The sequence below is a fragment of the Salmo trutta genome, chromosome 1 (assembly GCF_901001165.1).
Source record: "Salmo trutta chromosome 1, fSalTru1.1, whole genome shotgun sequence".
Taxonomy (NCBI): domain Eukaryota; kingdom Metazoa; phylum Chordata; class Actinopteri; order Salmoniformes; family Salmonidae; genus Salmo; species Salmo trutta.
Window position 1 is genome coordinate 28,249,752 of NC_042957.1, and position 18,973 is coordinate 28,268,724.

The 18,973-nt window shown below is 44.7% G+C and overlaps 1 protein-coding gene across 13 annotated transcripts in view; it reads left to right on the forward strand.

Annotated features, from left to right (window-relative positions):
- afdna (afadin, adherens junction formation factor a) overlaps positions 1-18,973 on the forward strand; it is a 132,814-nt gene that overhangs the window by 57,689 nt on the left and 56,152 nt on the right. For 9 of the 13 annotated variants that reach the window (XM_029752027.1, XM_029752057.1, XM_029752064.1 and 6 more), the window contains exons 3-8: positions 337-449; positions 8,762-8,916; positions 9,059-9,219; positions 13,752-13,909; positions 14,848-14,935; positions 15,167-15,325. In XM_029752027.1, the coding sequence (XP_029607887.1) occupies positions 337-449; positions 8,762-8,916; positions 9,059-9,219; positions 13,752-13,909; positions 14,848-14,935; positions 15,167-15,325 (834 nt within the window). The remainder of the gene's footprint in view (positions 1-336; positions 450-8,761; positions 8,917-9,058; positions 9,220-13,751; positions 13,910-14,847; positions 14,936-15,166; positions 15,326-18,973) is intronic. The other 4 variants (XM_029752031.1, XM_029752077.1, XM_029752075.1 and 1 more) reach the window with 1 other exon arrangement.

Consider the following 18,973-nt stretch of genomic DNA (forward strand, 5'->3'; position numbering starts at 1 on the left):
AGGCTTGGAAATCTCTTCATATTGAGAGAGGAAGAGCGTGTACTGTGCGTGTGTGCCTGCATAGTACATTTGTGTGCTTTTCTGCTGGCACAGTGATGAAAAGCTAATTTAGACCTGCTTTTGTATAGTAATATTTTAAATCTCCGCAGTCCTACCACATTTGTCTGGTCAGTCATTAATGCTTTATCCTAAGCTCATCCTAATACTTTATCCTAAGCTTATTCTAATGTTTATTTATGTTAAATGAGAGTGTATATAGCCCAGAGCTAGCTAAGCTGACTGTATAGGGGTGTGGGTTAACAGGGTGTTAAACAGTAGTCTCCCCCTCTCTGGCAGAAGAACGGAAGCTGGACCTGGATGAGAAGCCACTGGTGGTGCAGCTCAACTGGAACAAAGACGACCGCGAGGGACGCTTCGTCCTCAAGAACGAGAACGACATCATCCCCAAGGTGAGTGACGACGACGGCAGCAGCAACAAGGAGCAGAGCGGTCTCAGGCAAGCCTGGCTTCCAGTATGCTTCTGCTAGACATAAAGCAAGTTTTTAAAATGTATTTTTATTTTATTTCACTTTTATTTAACCAGGTAGGCTAGTTAAGAACAAGTTCTCATTTGCAACTGCGACCTGGCCAAGATAAAGCATAGCAATTCGACACGTACAACAACACAGAGTTACACATGGAATAAACAAAACATACAGTCAATAATACAATAGAACAAAAGAAAACAAAAAGTCTATATACAGTGAGTGCAAATGAGGTAAGAAAAGGGAGTTAACCTGTTGGAGACAGACGTTCCGCTAGCCAACAGCCAATGGCATCGCACGGTGCGAAATACAAAACCAACTAAAATACCACAATTCATTTTTCTCAAACAATCAACTATTTTACACCATTTTAAAGATAAGACTCTCGTTAATCAAACCACATTGTCCGATTTCAAAAAGGCTTTACAGCGAAAACAAAACATTAGATTATGTCAGGAGAGTATGCAGGCAAAAATAGTCACACAGCCATTTTCAAAGCTAGCATATATGTCACAAAAACCCAAACCACAGCTAAATGCAGCACTAACCTTTAATGATCTTCATCAGATGACACTCCTAGGACATTATGTTAAACAATACATGCATGTTTTGTTCAATCAAGTTCAGATTTATATCAAAAACCAGCTTTTTACATTAGTATGTGATGTTCAGAACTAGCATACCCACCGAAAACTTCCGGTGAATTTACTAAATTACTCATGATAAATGTTGACAAAATACATAATTATTTTAAGAATTATAGATACAGAACTCCTTTATGCAATCGCTATGTCCGATTTTAAAGTAGCTTTTCGGCGAAAGCACATTTTGCAATATTCTGAGTACATAGCTCGGCCATCAAGGCTAGCTATTCAGACCCGCCAACGTCGGGGCTCACTAAACTCAGAATTACTATTAGAAAAATTGGATTACCTTTGCTGTTCTTCGTCAGAATGCACTCCCAGGACATCAACAACAAATGTTGTTTTGGTTCCAAATACCTCCGTTTTGTTCGTGCGTTCAGGTCACTATCCGAAGGGTAACGCGCGAGCGCATTTGGTGACAATTTTTTTTCAAAATATTCCATTACCGTACCTAGAAGCATGTCAAACGCTGTTTAAAATACATTTTTATGCTATTTTTCTCATAAAATAGCGATAATATTCCAACCGGGCAACGTTGTATTCATTCAAAGAGAGAAATAAAAAAATGGCGTTCTCGTGACCGCGCATCTCCAGTCTCACTGTCCCCAGGCTGACCACTTACAAACTCTGCTCCTATACTTTGCCCAGAGACAGCAGACACCCCATTCTACTTTCTGGCAGCTTTAGAGAGCCAATGGAAGCCTTAAAGTGTCACAAAACAGCTCAGATGCTGTAATTTCGACAGAGATGCAACAGAAGGACAACAAATTGTCAGACACGGCACTTGCTGCATGGAATCTTCTCAGGTTTTTGACTGCCATATGAGTTATGTTATACACAGGCACCATTCAAACAGTTTTAGAAACTTTTGTGTTTTCTATCCAAATCTACTAATTATATGCATATTCTAGTTCTGGGCAGGAGTAGTAACCAGATTAAATCGGGTACGTTTTTTATCCGGCCGTGAAAATACTGCCCCCTATCCCAAAGAAGTTAAGGCAATAAATAGGCCATGGTGGCGAAGTAATTACAATATAGCAAATAAACACTGGAATGGTAGATGTGCAGAAGATTAATGTGCAAGTAGCGATACTGGGGTGCAAAGGAGCAAGATAAATAAATAAATACAGTATAGTGATGAGGTAGTTGGATGGGCTATTTACAGATGGGTAATGTACAGGTGCAGTGATCTGTGAGCTGCTCAGACAGCTGGTGCTTAAAGCTAGTGAGGGAGATATGAGTCTCCAGCTTCACAGATTTTTGCAGTTCGTTCCAGTCATTGGCAGCAGAGAACTGGAAGGAAAGACGACCAAAGGAGGAATTGGCTTTGGGGGTGACCAGTGAGATATACCTGCTGGAGCGCGTGCTACGAGTGGGTGCTGCTATGGTGACCAGTGAGCTGAGATAAGGTGGGGCTTTACCTAGCAGAGACTTGTAGATAACCTGTAGCCAGTGGGTTTGACGACGTGTATGAAGCAAGGGCCAACCAACGAGGGCCAACCAAAGTCACAATGGTGGGTAGTGTATGGGGCTTTGGTGACAAAACGGATGGCACTGTGATAGACTGCATCCAGTTTGTTGAGTAGAGTGTTGGAGGCTATTTTATAGATGACGTCACCGAAGTTGAGGATCGGTAGGATGGTCAGTTTTACGAGGGTATGTTTGGCAGCATGAGTGAAGGATGCGTTGTTGCGAAATAGGAAGCCGATTCTAGATTTAATTTTGGATTGGAGATGCTTAATGTTAGTCTGGAAGGAGAGTTTACAGTCTAACCAGCCACCTAGGTATTTGTAGTTGTCCACGTATTCTAAGTCAGAGCAGGTGCGGGCAGTGATCGATTGAATAGCATGCATTTAGTTTTATTTGCGTTTAAGAGCAGTTGGAGGCCACGGAAGGAGACTTGTATGGCATTGAAGCTCATCTGGAGGTTAGTTAACACAGTGTCCAAAGAGGGGCCAGAAGTATACAGAATGGTGTCGTCTGCGTAGAGGTGGATCAGAGAATCACCAGCAGCAAGAGCAACATCATTGATGTATACAGAGAAGAGAGTCGGCCTGAGAATTGAACCCTGTGGCACCCCCATATAGACCGCCAGAGGTCCGGACAACAGGCCCTCCGATTTGACACACTGAACTCTATCAGAGAAGTAGTTGGTGAACCAGGCGAGGCAATCATTTGAGAAACCAAGGCTGTCGAGTCTGCCAATAAGAATGTGGTGATTGACAGAGTCGAAAGCCTTGGCCAGGTCGGTGAATACGGCTGCACAGTAATGTCTATTATCGATGGTGGTTATGATGTAGTTTAGGACCTTGAGCGTGGCTGAGGTGCACCCATGACCAGCTCTGAAAACAGATTGCAAAGCGGAGAAGGTACGGTGGGATTCGAAATGGTTGGTAATCTTTTTAACTTGGCTTTCGAAGACCTTAGAAAGACAGGGTAGGATAGATTTGGGTCTGTAGCAGTTTGGGTCTAGAGCAGTGGTTCTTAACCTTGTTGGAGGTACTGACCCCCACCAGTTTCATATGTGCATTCACCGAACCCTTCTTAATTGGAAAAATGGCTCTCTTCACCTTGAATTCAGCGAGCGTTGTGTTCTTGTATTGTCCATCTCCATGCAGCTTAAGGAAGTGTTCTCTTAGTTTTGCCGGTGCTAGACTAGAATTGCTCAACTTGGCATTGCAAATCATGCAGTTAGGACGCTGACTCTCATCACGTTCCGTTATACATGTGAATCCATATTGTACATATTCGTCCGACCACTTTCTTTTTTTGCTCGACATAGTTAGTATGAAGGGATTAAAATATTAAGAAAGAAATCACACGACGTACCATCACGACAGTCACAATTCGACTACTGAGCGCGCCAAATTCCCTGCAGCACAGATAGGCCAAGCAATGTTGCGTGATCATCTGCAGCCAATGTTGGCCAAGCGGGGCGTGTCATCACGAATCATATGAGTCGGGTGTGTGTCTTGACCTCCGCCGAACCCCTGAGACTGACTCACCGAACCCCTGGGGTTCGATCGAACCCAGGTTAAGAACCACTGGTCTAGAGTGTCACCCCCTTTGAAGAGGGGGATGACCGCCGCAGCTTTCCAATCTTTGGGAATCTCAGACAATACGAAAGAGGTTGAACAGGCTAGTAATAGGGGTTGCAACAATTTCGGCAGATAATTTTAGAAAGAGAGGCTCCAGATTGTCTAGCCCGGCTGAATTTGTATGGGTCCAGATTTTGCAGCTCTTTCAGAACATCAGCTATCTGGATTTGGGTAAAGGAGAAACGGTGGGGGCTTTGGCGGGATGCTGTGGAGGCTGCCGGGCAGTTGACCGGGGTAGGGTTAGCCAGGTGGAAAGCATGGCCAGCCGTAGAGAAATGCTTATTGAAATTCTCAATTATAGTGGATTTATCGGTGGTAAGTGTTTCCTTGCCTCAGAGCAGTGGGCAGCTGGGAGGAGTTGCTCTTATTCTCCATGGACTTTAGTGTCCCAGAACTTTTTTCAGTTAGTACTACAGGATGCAAATTTGTTTGAAAAAGCTAGCCTTAGCTTTCCTAACTGCCTGTGTATATTTGTTCCTAACTTCCTTGAAAAGTTGCATATCACGGGGGCTATTCGATGCTAATGCAGAACGCCACAGGATGTTTTTGTGCTGGTCAAGTGCAGACAGGTCTGGAGTGAACCAAGGACTAAATCTATTCCTAGTTCAATTTTTTTTGAATGGGGCATGCTTATTTAAGATGGTGAGGAAGGCACTTTTAAAGAATAGCCAGGCATCGTCTACTGACGGGATGAGGTCACTGTCATTCCAGAATACCCCGGCCAGGTCTTTTAGAAAGGCCTGCTCGCAGAAATGTTTTAGGGAGCGTTTGACAGTGATGAGGGGTGGTCGTTTGGTCGCAAACTCATTACGGATGCAGGCAATGAGGCAGTGATCGCTGAGATCTTGATTGAAAACAGTGGAGGTGTATTTGGAGGGCGAGTTAGTTAGGATGACATCTATGAGGGTGCCCGTGTTTACGGATTTGGAGTTGTACCTGATAGGTTCATTGATAATTTGTGTGAGATTGAGGGCGTCAAGCTTAGATTGTAGGATGGCCGGGGTGTTAAACATGTCCCAGTTTAGGTCACCTAGTAGCACGAGCTCAGAAGATAGATGGGGCAATCAATTCACATATGGTATCGAGGGCACAGCTGGGGGCAGAGGGAGGTCTATAGCAAGCGGCAACAGTGAGAGACTTGTTTCTGGAAAGGTGAATTTTTAGAAGTAGAAGCTCGAATTGTTTGGGTACAGACTTGGATAGTAATACAGAACTCTGCAGGCTATCTTTGCGGTAGATTGCAACACCGCCCCCTTTGGCAGTTCTATCTTGGCGGAAAATGTTATAGTTAGCGATGGAGATTTCAGGGTTTTTGGTGGTTTTCCTAAGCCAGGATTCAGACACGGCTAAGACATCCGGGTTGGCAGAGTGTGCTAAAGCAGTGAATAAAACAAACTTAGGGAGTAGGCTTCTAATGTTAACATGCATGAAACCAAGGCTTTTATGGTTACAGAAGTCAACAAATGAGAGCACCTGGGGAGTGGGAGTGGACCTGGATTAACCTCTACATCACCAGAAGAACAGAGGAGAAGTAGGATAAGGGTATGGCTAAATGCTATACGAACTGGCCGTCTAGCACGTTCGGAACAGAGAGTAAAAGGAGCAGGTTTCTGGGCATGATAGCATAGATTCAAGGCATAGTGTACAGACAAAGGTAAGGTAGGATGTGAGTACATTGGAGGTAAACCAAGGCATTGAGTAATGATGAGAGAGATATAGTCTCTAGAGACGTTTAAACCAGATGTCATTGCATATGTAGGAGGTGGAACAACATGGTTGGTTAAGGCATATTGAGCAGGGCTAGAGGCTCTACAGTGAAATAAGACAGTAATCATTAACCAGGACAGTAATGGATGAGGCATATTGATATTAGAGAGAGGCATGCATAGCCAAGTGAACATATGGGTCCAGTGAGTGGTTGGGCTGACTGGGGACACGGCGATTCAGACAGTTAGCAGGCCGACGCTAACAAGCTAGCAGTTAGTAGGCCAGGGCTAAACAGGCTAGCAGTTAGCAGACCGGGGCTAGCAGTTAGCAGACCGGGGCTAGCAGTTAGCAGACCGGGGCTAGCAGTTAGCAGACCGGGGCTAGCAAGTTGGCCTTTGGGGGACGTCGATAGACCTGTCGTGGGATTAGTAGGGTTCCAAGTAGCTCTAGGTAGCTAGCAGGCCGCGGTTAGCAGAATGGGCCTTCAGCGGACGTCACGCCTGAGGGGCCTGTTGGAATCCTCTGACAGATTATGTCGGTGTTCCAGTCATGTTCGGCGGGGTTCCGTGCCCCGTACCGGCAGTAGAAGGGGTCCGGATATTGTAGCCCAGGAGTGGGCTTCGGTGGTAGCGCAGGATCCCTGGCCGGGCTAGCTTCAGGCTAATTGGTGCTTTCTCCGGGATGGAAACGCTAGCCAGGAGTAGTCACCCAGGATTGAGGTTAGCTAGTTGTGACGATCCAGATGAAAATGTTCAGAGTTTGCGGTAGGAATCCGGGGATATGGAGAGAGAAAATGTATTTTAAAAAATATATATATATAGGTCCGTTATGCTTTGGTTTGAGTCACGTTGTTCGAACTGGCGAGAGCTTTCCGAGCTAAAGGTTAGGTGATGACCGCTAGCAATGGTTTGCTGACTGATAGCTGGTAGGTAGTTAGCTGGCTCGCTTCAGTTGAGGGATTCCAGATCCGAAGTAAATAGAAATACTTTAGAAAAAAACAGATCCACGCCACAATGGGTGAGGCAGGTTGCAGGAGAGTATTTAGAAGTTGAGGTTTAGTTAAATATTTGCAAAATATGCGAAGAAAAAGATGTAAAAAGATGTATACAAGATATATACAAGGGACACGACAGGACAAAGACAAAAGACGTCTGACTGCTACGCCATCTTGGATTCCAAAAAGGTACCATATAGCCCAAGTACTGGGCTATATGGTGTGATTTGGGGATTCCTGTGAATGTCTGTTACATCATTAGATAATAATAATGGACCCAGTCTATTCTAAGATGTGGCCATCAGTGAAATGACTCAAAACTGCTGCACAGCAGGACCTCTGCTATGATAACACTATCAGATTGCCTCTGTAGAACTGTAACTAAATACCCAACCATCATGTCCACTGCTATGATCTTGTTAGTCTATATTTCATTAGAGGATCATAGGAACTGACTGCTCAATTTGTTGATGTGCATCCTGGCTCTGATACAATGAAGTGCCTCCTGCGCCGAGACTTCTGGCTCTGATACAATGAGGTGCCTCCTGCGCCGAGACTTCTGGCTCTGATACAATGAGGTGCCTCCTGCGCCGAGACTTCTGGCTCTGATACAATGAGGTGCCTCCTGCGCCGAGACTTCTGGCTCTGATACAATGAGGTGCCTCCTGCGCCGAGACTTCTGGCTCTGATACAATGAGGTGCCTCCTGCGCCGAGACTTCTGGCTCTGATACAATGAGGTGCCTCCTGCGCCGAGACTTCTGGCTCTGATACAATGAGGTGCCTCCTGCGCCGAGACTTCTGGCTCTGATACAATGAAGTGCCTCCTGCGCCGAGACATCTTTAGTGCTTTTTAGCACCCTAGAGAGATGCAACTGTTTTATTTTATACTGGACCACTTGACCTCGAGTACCCCGGCTCCCCGAAGCGCTCTCCATTTCCTCAGCCAAATATGTGGTTCTCCCCCTGGCCCCGGATAAAAAAAAAAAAACTGTAGTGTGTGTGTGTGGGGGGGCGTTTGTGTGTGTGAGATGTGAATGAGTTATGCGTTTTTCATCTTCTGGGATGAGTGGCTACACTCTGACCAGTGTGAGGATAATCAACCACCTCTGCCCAGGGGAGCAGTAAAGAGCTATAAAACACACACAATTCTCCTACCCAGTCTGAATGGGTCTTCTAACTCGTCACTCCAGTCATCACAGGGGAAGCAGATCTTAAACTACACTTATCTCCTCTTAGTGGCAGCACCTCTCCTCGCCTCCTAAAAGCATCTGCTACTAGAGGTACATAGAGGGCTCCCCAAAAGGCTTTTAGGCTGAAATGTGTGAGCGTGTGTGAGTGAGTGATAGATCAGGAGTGCTTTTGGGGAGTGGAAAGAGATGCACTCTTCTCAGAAGAGTCCCCTGCTCAGCCATTTGACAGGGCAGTTCTGGAACACTGGAAGGTTTTAACACATCTAATGCTTTATGGGGATTTAGACTCTAACTGATCCCCTCTGAAAAGGCACTCGCTCTCTCTGCTTTCTATGGCCAAGTCGGCTGATGGTTTTATTTGGCTAGCTGGTAGAGTGGTGCCCAGACCCCTAGGCCTCAAGCTCTAGGTGTTAAGTAGGCCCCGTTTCAACTCTGTGTGGAGGCCTAGGGCTACTGAGTCCTAAGGCCTCAGCCCAGCCGGTCCCCCTCTGGGGCCCCCTAATACCACTGATCGCCTTAATAAAACACTTAGTAACAAACCTCACACCCTCTCACCTATCGTAACCTTTCCCCTTGTCTTTCTCTTGTTCTCTCTCGCAACAGAAGATGCAGAGCAACGGGCCGGAGAGGGAGAAGGAGGGAGTAATCCAGAACTTCAAACGGACACTGTCCAAGAAAGAGAAGAAGAAGGAGAAGAAGAGAGAGAAGGAAGCTCACATTCCGGATGGAGATGAGCAAGCACTGAACAGAGAAGATGGGTAAGGAGGGCAATGTCACTTGTAGCTTTATCTATCTATCTCTATCTCTCTAGAAGTAATCTGCATGGTAAAGTAAATATATTTCTGTGATTAGGTTTACAGTGGAGTACTTCTGAGTGTTGTGTTTCTCCTGCTCCTCCAGAGAGAACTCCAGACTGGCAGCAGAGGTGTACAAGGACATGCCGGAGAACAGCTTCACCAGGACCATCTCTAACCCAGAGGTGGTGATGAAGAGGAGGCGGCAGCAGAAACTGGAGAAGAGGATGCAGGAGTTCCGCAGCAGCGACGGCAGGCCAGACTCGGGTAGGGTCCTGGGACTCCTGGATCTATCAATTTAAAATGTGTTACTTTTATTTGAATAGGACGCTGTGATAGGTAAGCCGTTTTTAGAGTGTGTGAGAGAGCGAGATATGCCTATAGGCCAGTCCAAAGCCATTGTCTCTGGTCCCGGTCCTATTTGTTGCCAGTAGAGAACGCCCGGTCTCCATACTGTAATTACATAAGGCCTGGGCCAGACAGAGCAGGGGGCCACTCTAATCCGCTTTAGCCCATGTCCTCAGTGAACACCACACACTGGCTGGCACTGCCAGGCCTCAAATCTTGTTCCCAATGGCTTACAGCCCTCTGCCAACCATGGGAGGAACACCAAAAATGTCTGCAGGAGTTTCTTTTTTTCCTCCCTCCATAGTTTTTCTTTGGCAGCCTGAACTCTGTATCCCAAATCTGTTTTGGTCAAGTGGTGAAGCTGTGACATAACTGTTTTAAAAATGCGTTGATCTCAAGTGTTGTTTAGAAGAAGTAAAAACATTTGTTTTTAATCTAGTTTAATCTGATCCTAGATCTGAGGTTAGGGGCAACTTTCTGCCTCTGGCCACTTCTTTACTTAGACTAGCTTCTTAGAGGCACACGAGGGGAGGGCTTCTTTGGTTTATAGTTAATCCATGAGGTGCTCTTTGATCACGGGATAAAATACTATAGAACTAACAGAAGTTGACGCTGGATAGTAAACTGCCGTTGTGCAAACAAACTTCCAGAAGTAATCAAGGCACTCATGTAGTGAAAAAATGTAAAAGTCTTTAATGTACTACGGCTAGGCAGGGCAAAAATAATAAAAACGACTCGTCGCAGCTACAACAGCCTTCATCAGGGTGACAAAGAACAGTGGTGGACAAACACGTTTATATCGCAACACCACAAATGAAATGCAATATCATAAAAGGAAAAAACAAACTATACGAGCTCATGTTAGCAAACTTCTGAATAGAGAACAACAAAATGAAGAACCAAAAAATTCAACATCTCTTACAGGAAGGGAGAATACTTAATTTCCTAATTTAGACCTGGCAATACAGTGGCCCTTATTCTAAAGATCCCTGTCCTTGAGCCTTCTCTTACTACGTCCTATGTAAAAGAACCCACATGGGAACTCCAGCCACTACATCAACACATGTAGTGTTGCACTTGACAGATTCTAGGTCTCTGAACGGATTTGTTTTTCCAATGTGATTGCAGTTACCACATGGGAAGTTGCTTGTGGAGCCAACTTGGCTTAGTTACGGGGGTGAGGTCGCTGCGCACCAACGCATCCTTGAGGGTAGGGGCTGTTCTGTAAGACAATGCTGGGGGTTCAGTGAACACATTACATCGACTAGGATCACTTTCAATGATGCTCCAATTGTGTTTAATGATATCCCGAACCCTGTGTTCCTCCTGGCTGTGGCGGGTCAGAGAGTAGATTGGTTTTGGGGGTTTGAAGCCTGTGGGTGTGTTTTGAGAAGTCTTTCTCTTTCCAGAGATTTAGCTTTGGTGAGAGACTTGTTTAACACTAGGTTTGTTTCCCTGTTGCTGAAACCTAGAATGCATTTCCACACCTTTTTCCTCAATCCTCCTCCCTGTCAACAAATACGGCGCAGCTTTTGAATTGAAATTGTCTGAAGGGAATGTTCCTAATCAGACTGGCTGTGTGAAAACTGTCTGCCCTGACCATAGTATTGCAGTGCATACTTTCCTTGGAAGTGTTGGTGTGGAGTGAGCCATCCGAGTTAAGATTTTCAGATCCAGAAAGTACATTTCTATTTGACTGTATTCGAAACTCAGTTTCAAATTCTCATTGAGGGAATTAACCTATTTATGGAATTATAACAATTCATTTTCGGTTCCAGAGAACACAAAAAATGTATCTGCCATACCATTTTGTAAAAAAAAAAAAAAAAAATGTTAGCAGAACAGAGAATAAACTTCTATTCCCAAAGTCCCATAAATACGTTTGCATAGTTTGGAGCAACTCAAGCCCCCATAGCAGTCCCCTTCTGTTGTCTGAAGAGCTTGTCCTGGAAAAGGAAAATGTTGTTTAGCGAATTTGTTCTTAACTGACTTGCCTAGTTAAAGGTCCAACTAAAAAAATTAAATACATGGAAAATGTGTTAATTGAAGGAGAAAGTCAGCAGGGGGCGTACTTTCCTCTGGCCTCAGTTGGAGATAATGCTTTAAAGCCTCCAGACCGTCATTGTGTACAGTATTGGTGTAAAGAGATTCAACATCCATTGTTAGCCAATAGGAAGGTCCATCATCTTTGAGCTCAGTGTGAGTGGAATCTTAAAGGAAAGAGACGAGTTTGGACACTAGGCTTAATGTAGAAATCAACATGCATGGAGGCATGCTCTGATATAGTATCATTGTTGCCTATGATTGGCCTTCCAGGAGGGTTATGAGGATCCTTGTGGAGTTTTGGTAACATGTAGTAGCTTGCAAACCTAGGATGGACAGGGAGAAGAAAGTAATATTAGGGTGTGTTCGTAAATTGCCTTCAGTGTGTCAGTGCGCTCTGGGTGGTTCATAAATTCAGAGCGTTGTTAGATTGTCTGTTCATAAGTTCAGAGTTTTCGCATAATGGACGCTCTGGCCGAGGAGTAGGGTTGATCTGGGCTTTCTGACCTCACAACGGCAGTCGAACACCCAAGCCAACTGGCTAAAGTTGTCTAGCTTGCTATCTACTTCCAGACACATGAGAGAACCTCACTGACCGTTTTACGTGCCCTAGCAGAGCTGGTTATCTAGAGCGTTAGTGACTAACTGGTGCTGCGGTTACTGACATGGTCATATCCAACGGGTGTTGAGCGTTTGTAAATTTGTCAATTATTCCGCACTCTGGCACATTCAGACGAGAGGTCTTTAGAAAATTCTTTAACCCCTTTTTCTCCCCAATTTCCTTTAATCCAATTGTCTCATCGCTGCAACTCCCGTACGGACTCGGGAGAGGCAAAGGTCGAGAGCCATGCGTCCTCCAAAACACGACCCAACCAAGCCGCACTGCTTCTTGACACAATGCCCGATGGGTCTCCGGGTCGCGGCCGGCTGCGACAGAGCCTGGACTCGAACCAGGATCTCTAGTGGCACAACTAGCAACTGCGATGCAGTGCCTTAGATCACTGCGCCACTCGGGAGTCCCGATAATTCTGTGATAACCAGAGTGAATTTACGAACGCACCCTTGGTGGTCCGCTGTTCATCTTTGGCATGGCCCAAGATATCGCCCAACTCTCATTTCATATTCTCCAAAAGGCTAGAAACCAAAGGCAGGTAATAGTCAGTGTTGTTGAGCTGTCTATAGGCTTTCTGCTCATATTTGTCCCTCCCCCATGAAATATCTGTCCCTCTGTCACATTGAAAGTTGTCATTTTCAGAAAGCCTTTTTATGGCTTCATTTTCTTGTAGTGAGATTACCTCTGTACACCTTATTCAAGTAGTTTATCGACATCGTGAGAATTCTTTTTTGGTGAAGGCATTAAGACAAAACATTGTTGTTAACTGGGAAAATGGTGGACTTGTTTGAAAACGAGGTTTAGGAATGGCATCTTGCACCTGGGAGGCTGACCTTGCCATGGTATTGTAAGGCTGTTGTTTGTACCAAACCTTCATGTGAATATTCCTTTAGAATTTGATGCTGGTCTACGATCGATGTTGGTGGTAGTATTGGGTAATTTTTCTTTTTAGGTAAAAAATGTTCTCTATTCAAAAGTTTGCTAACATGAGCTTGTGTACACAGTTTGTTTTTTCCTTTTATGATTTTTGTGGTGTTGCTTTCTCATTATCCCATGTTTATTTTGTTCCTCTTTGTATCTTGAGTGTGTGTGTGTCCCCCAAGCTTGTTTCCTTTATCAATTACATATGGTAATGAATTGAGTCACTTCCTGTGAGAGTTGTGATATAAACGTGTTTGTCCACCACTGTTCTTTGTCACCCTGATGAAGGCTGTTGTAGCTGCGAGTCGTTTTTATTATTTTTGCCCTGCCTAGCTGTAGTACATTAAAGACATTTTTTCACTACAGGAGAGTGCCTTGATTACTTCTGGAAGTTTGTTTGAACAAAGGCTGTACCTGCATTTAAAAATAAATAATACTATCCAGCATCAACTTCTCAGACTTTCTCCTATTGAGTGATATCCAGACCTCAGCTGTTATGTAATCTGGAGGCCTGAACCATAAACCCTCTGGTCTGGTCTGCTGGTTCACTCCCAGCTAAAATCCCCTCTGTCTGACACGGATATAAACCTCCTTCTCAGTCTCTCTCTCTCTCTCTCTCTCTCTGGTCCCAGTCCAGAGGAGTAAAGCCCTGTGTGAAATGGGCAAGCATCCTAGACCTTTAGCCCTGTCTGTTAACTCAGAGCCAGTCTGATAGAGAGAGAAATGAAAGTGTGTGACAGAGTGCTGATGGTGAGGTATGCTGCTATGTGGAATACTTCTGCAAAAGGAGAACAAAATCTATTGAGTACAGATGTGGCGTAATAAAATGAATGTGTCACGTGCTGTGTGTGTAACTCCTGTTTCTGTCTCTTAGGGGGGACGTTGAGGATCTATGCAGACAGTCTGAAGCCCAACATCCCTTATAAGACCATCCTGCTGTCCACTACAGACATGGCAGACTTTGCTGTGGTGGAGGCCCTGGAGAAGTACGGGCTGGAGAAGGAGAACCCCCGGGAGTACTGCATCGCCAGGGTAAGAGTCAGCACCCCATTCCTTACCAAGAACAACTAGACCTTACTCTCCCCCGTTGGAAGCCAACCGTGGTCCTGGAGAGCTTTCATTCCGACCCAGCACCAACCCGCCTGATTCAATTCTGTGTCTCATCCAGCCATCCACACTTCCTAGTCGTCTGTCAGATTAAAGCAGGAAAGGGACTGTTGGCACAGTCTTCTGTTTGGTTGTAATTTAATTGCATTTCTTCAAAGTGCCGGGCCAGCAGGTGTGTGTGTGTGTGTGTGTGTGTGTGTGTGTGTGTGTGTGTGTGTGTGTGTGTGTGTGTGTGTATGGAGGCCAGGCAGGGATGACAGAGCAGCAGCAGAATGGCTGGCCTAATCTCTCCTGTCACCATGTGACAGACATCTCCCGCTAAAGCGCTGACCTTCGCCGCCACACGCCTCCTATCCCTGCCGCCTGACAGCTCCAGTCACAGCCCATCACATTCAGTTCCCCCTCCCTCCCTCTCTCCAGCCTTCCATTCCGCCTCTCAATTATACATCTGTCGTTAATATATACAGCATCAAACTGCGGTGACCAGACATGGACAGTGCATGTTTCTCACCAGCAGTCTTGTGTTGGACAGTCAGTCATTACTACAGCAGAGATGTGAGGGAGAGACCATTATTAGGGAGAAAGGGTTGGACAGGAATAGAGGGAGAGGTCATGTCTGGTGCGTGAAGGAGACATGGAGGGAGACCTACCAAGGAAAGGGGAGAGCAGCCAGCTGTTGGCTTATGTTCTAACGGGCAATAATCAAATGGTTTGGAACACATCCTATGTACACCCTATATACACTACTCTATATTTAAGCCATGGTTGTATGGTCACAAGTCTATGCATGTTGATATGTCACTCTTCCAGTTGAATGTGTGGTGGTTTTACGGTTGTTGCGGTTGTGTTTTGTGGTCCTGCAGCACACAGATGACAAGTCTGGGAAGGAGATCGTCCTGGACGATACGGAGTGTCCTCTTCAGATCTTCAGAGACTGGCCCAACGACAGAGGTAGTATTGACGCAAAAGTCTCAATGAAATGTGCAGATCTGAAGGGAGTTGACCCTACAAGAACAACCAAAAGCTAGTTTTAACCCACTTGGTTGTTGAGGTTTTTTGTTCATGCGTTTTTTCCCGAACTAGTTCATTGTCTGTATGGGTTGTTTTTATCTGACGTCCCCTCTCTATACTGCCCTCTACTGGTAGCTCTGGGTCATAACGCAGCTCCTTGTGTTGTTTCAGGAGCCCTAGTGTTCCAGCTGAAGAAGAGACCTCCAGACTACGTGCCTAAGAAGGGCCGGAAACCAGAGGACAAGGGCCTCAGAGGGAAGGGCATGGACGGGCCCCTCTACGGGTCTCTACCCCCAGAGAAACTGCCTTATCTGGTGGAGCTCAGCCCAGGTGCGTCTCTCTCTCATACACACACACACACACACACACACAGATACAGGTAGACACACTTGAAGATACACACGTTCCCTGCCGACGCCGAACGCAAGAGAGCACTGACATTCTTTTAGGAAGGCCCAGTTAGTTCTACTCACATAGCTAACAGACCCGTGTAATGGCTGTGTGATTGTGCACTGACATTCTCTTAGGAAGGCCCAGTTAGTTCTACTCACATAGCTAACAGACCCGTGTAATGGCTGTGTGATTGTGCACTGACATTCTGTTAGGAAGGCCCAGTTAGTTCTACTCACATAGCTAACAGAACTGTGTAATAGCTGTGTGATTGTGCACTGACATTCACACACCTGTAGAAGCAGTGTAGGTAATATACTGTATGGACCAGACTTCTTGATGCCCTGAGTACAAGGTGAGTGAGTGAGTGGGCCTTAGAAGTAGAGGTCGACCGATTTTAATTAGGGCCGATTTCAAGTTTACAAAACAATCCGAATATTTTTGGACACTGATTTGGCCGATTATTATAATTTTTTCCCCCTACACCTTTATTTAACTAGGCAAGTCGGTTAAGAACACATTCTTATTTTCAATGATGGCCTAGGAACGGTGGGTTAACTGCCTTGTTCAGGGGCAGAATGAAAGATTTTTACCTTGTCAGCTCGGGGATTCAATCTTGCAACCTTACGGTTAACTAGTCCAACGCTCTAACCACCTGCTTTACATTGCACTCCACGAGGAGCCTGCCTGTTACGCGAATGCAGTAAGAAGCCAAGGTAAGTTGCTAGCTAGCGTTAAACTTATCTTATAAAAAACAATCAATCATAATCACTAGTTAACTACACATGGTTGATATTACTAGTTTATCTAGCGTGTCCTGCGTTGCATGTAGTCGATGCGGTGCGCATTTGCGAAAAAGTATTGTCGTTGCTCCAACGTGTATCTAACCATAAACATCAATGCCTTTCTTAAAATCAATACATTTCTTAAAATCAATACACAAGTTTATATTTTTAAACCTGCATATTTAGTTAATATTGCCTGCTAACATGAATTTCTTTTAACTAGGAAAATTGTGTCACTTCTCTTACAACAGAGTCAGGACATATGCAGCAGTTTGGGCCGCCTGGCTCGTTGCGAACTGTGAAGACTTTCTTCCTAACAAAGACAGCTAACTTCGCCAAACGGGATGATTGCATGAATGTACCTAACCATAAACATCAATGCCTTTCTTAAAATCAATAAACAGAAGTATATATTTTTAAACCTGCATATTTAGCTAAAAGAAATCCAGGTGAAATTGTGTCACTTGTCTTGTGTTCATTGCACGCAGAGTCAGGGTATATGCAACAGTTTGGGCCGCCTGGCTCGTTGCGAACTAATTTGCCAGAATTTTACGTAATTATGACATAACATTGAAGGTTGTACAATGTAACAGCAATATTTAGACTTAGGGATGCCACCCGTTAGATAAAATACGGAAAGAATAAACGTTTTGTTTTCGAGATGATAGTTTCCCGGATTCGACCATATCAATGACCAAAGGCTCGTATTTCTGTGTGTTATTATGTTATAATTAAGTCTGATTTGCTAGAGCAGTCTGACTGAGCGATGGTAGGCACCAGCAGGCTCGTAAGCATTCATTCAAACAGCACTTTCGTGCGTTTTGCCAGCAGCTCTTCGCTGTGCTTCAAGCATTGAGCTGTTTATGACTTCAAGCTTATCAACTCCCGAGATTAGGCTGGTGTAACCGATGTGAAATGGCTTGCTAGTTAGCGGGGTGCGCTCTAATAGCGTTTCAAACGTCACTCGCTCTGAGACTTGGAGTAGTTGTTCCCCTTGCTCTGCATGGGTAACGCTGCTTCGAGGGTGGCTGTTGTCGATGTGTTCCTGGTTCGAGCCCAGGTAGGAGTGAGGAGAGGGACGGAAGCTATACTGTTACACTGGCAATACTGAAGTGCCTATAAGAACATCCAATAGTCATAGGTATATGAAATACAAATGGTAGAGAGAGAAATAGTCCTATAATTCCTATAATAACTACAACCTAAAACATCTTACCTGGGAATATTGAAGACTCATGTTAAAAGGAACCACCAGCTTTCATATGTTCCCATGTTCTGAGCAAGGAACATAAACGTTAGCTTCTTTACATGGCACATATTTCACTTTTACTTTCTTCTCCAACACTTTGTTTTTGCATTATTTAAACCAAATTGAACATGTTTCATTATTTATTTGAGGCTAAATTGATTTTATTGATGTATTATATTGAGTTAAAATACAGTGAGGGGAAAAAAGTATTTGATCCCCTGCTGATTTTGTACGTTTGCCCACTGACAAAGAAATGATCAGTCTATAGTTTTAATAGTAGGTTTATTTGAACAGTGAGAGACAGAATAACAACAAAATCCAGAAAAACGCATGTCAAAAATGTTATAAAATGATTTGCATTTTAATGAGGGAAATAAGTATTTGACCCCTCTGCAAAACATGACTTAGTACTTCGTGGCAAAACCCTTGTTGGAAATCAGAGGTCAGACGTTTCTTGTAGTTGGCCACCAGGTTTGCACACATCTCAGGAGGGATTTTGTCCCACTCCTCTTTGCAGATCTTCTCCAAGTCATTAAGGTTTCGAGGCTGACGTTTGGCAACTCGAACCTTCAGCTCCCTCCACAGATTTTCTATGGGATTAAGGTCTGGAGACTGGCTAGGCCACTCCAGGACCTTAATGTGCTTCTTCTTGAGCCACTCCTTTGTTGACTTGGCCGTGTGTTTTGGGTCATTGTCATGCTGGAATACCCATCCACGACCCATTTTCAATGCCTTGGCTGAGGGAAGGAGGTTCTCACCCAAGATTTGACGGAACATGGCCCCGTCCATCATCCCTTTGATGCGGTGAAGTTGGCCTGTCCCCTTAGCAGAAAAACACCCCCAAAGCATAATGTTTCCACCTACATGACGGTGGAGATGGTGTTCTTGGGGTCATAGGCAGCATTCCTCCTCCTCCAAACACGGCGAGTTGAGTTGATGTCAAAGAGCTTTTCAAAACACTTTCACCAGTTGTCCTCTGAGTCATTCAGATGTTCATTGGCAAACTTCAGACCGGCATGTATATATAAAAATTAAAATTATAGACTGATCCTTTCTTTGTCAGTGGGCAAACGTACAAAATCAGCAGGGGATCAAATACTTTTCCCCCCCGCTGTAAGTGTTCATTCAGTATTGTTGTAATTGTCATTATTACAAATAATAAAAAAAAATCGGCCAATTAATCAGCTTTTTTCGTGGTCCTCCAATAATCGGTATCGGTGTTGAAAAATCATAATCGGTTGACCTCAACTTAGAAGCATCTCCTGCCCAGTACATTGTACCCCCCCCACTCCACCAAGAGAATACATCAGGTCTAAGTTAGCTAGTCCTCAGATAGATGTTGTGTCCAGTAACTTGGCCAGTCCTCACTACTGGGCTGGCCCTAACAGCTGCTTGTTGCCCTCCATGCTCCCCTGACCAACCTATCACCCATACAGTTAACTAACCCTGTCTCTCAGAACCATCTTAACCCCGTCAGATTTATTTAGTAGTTACTAGTTATTTAGGTATCTAAGAGATTCGGTTTGAATGTTTGAGATCCGTTTGAGTGCATTG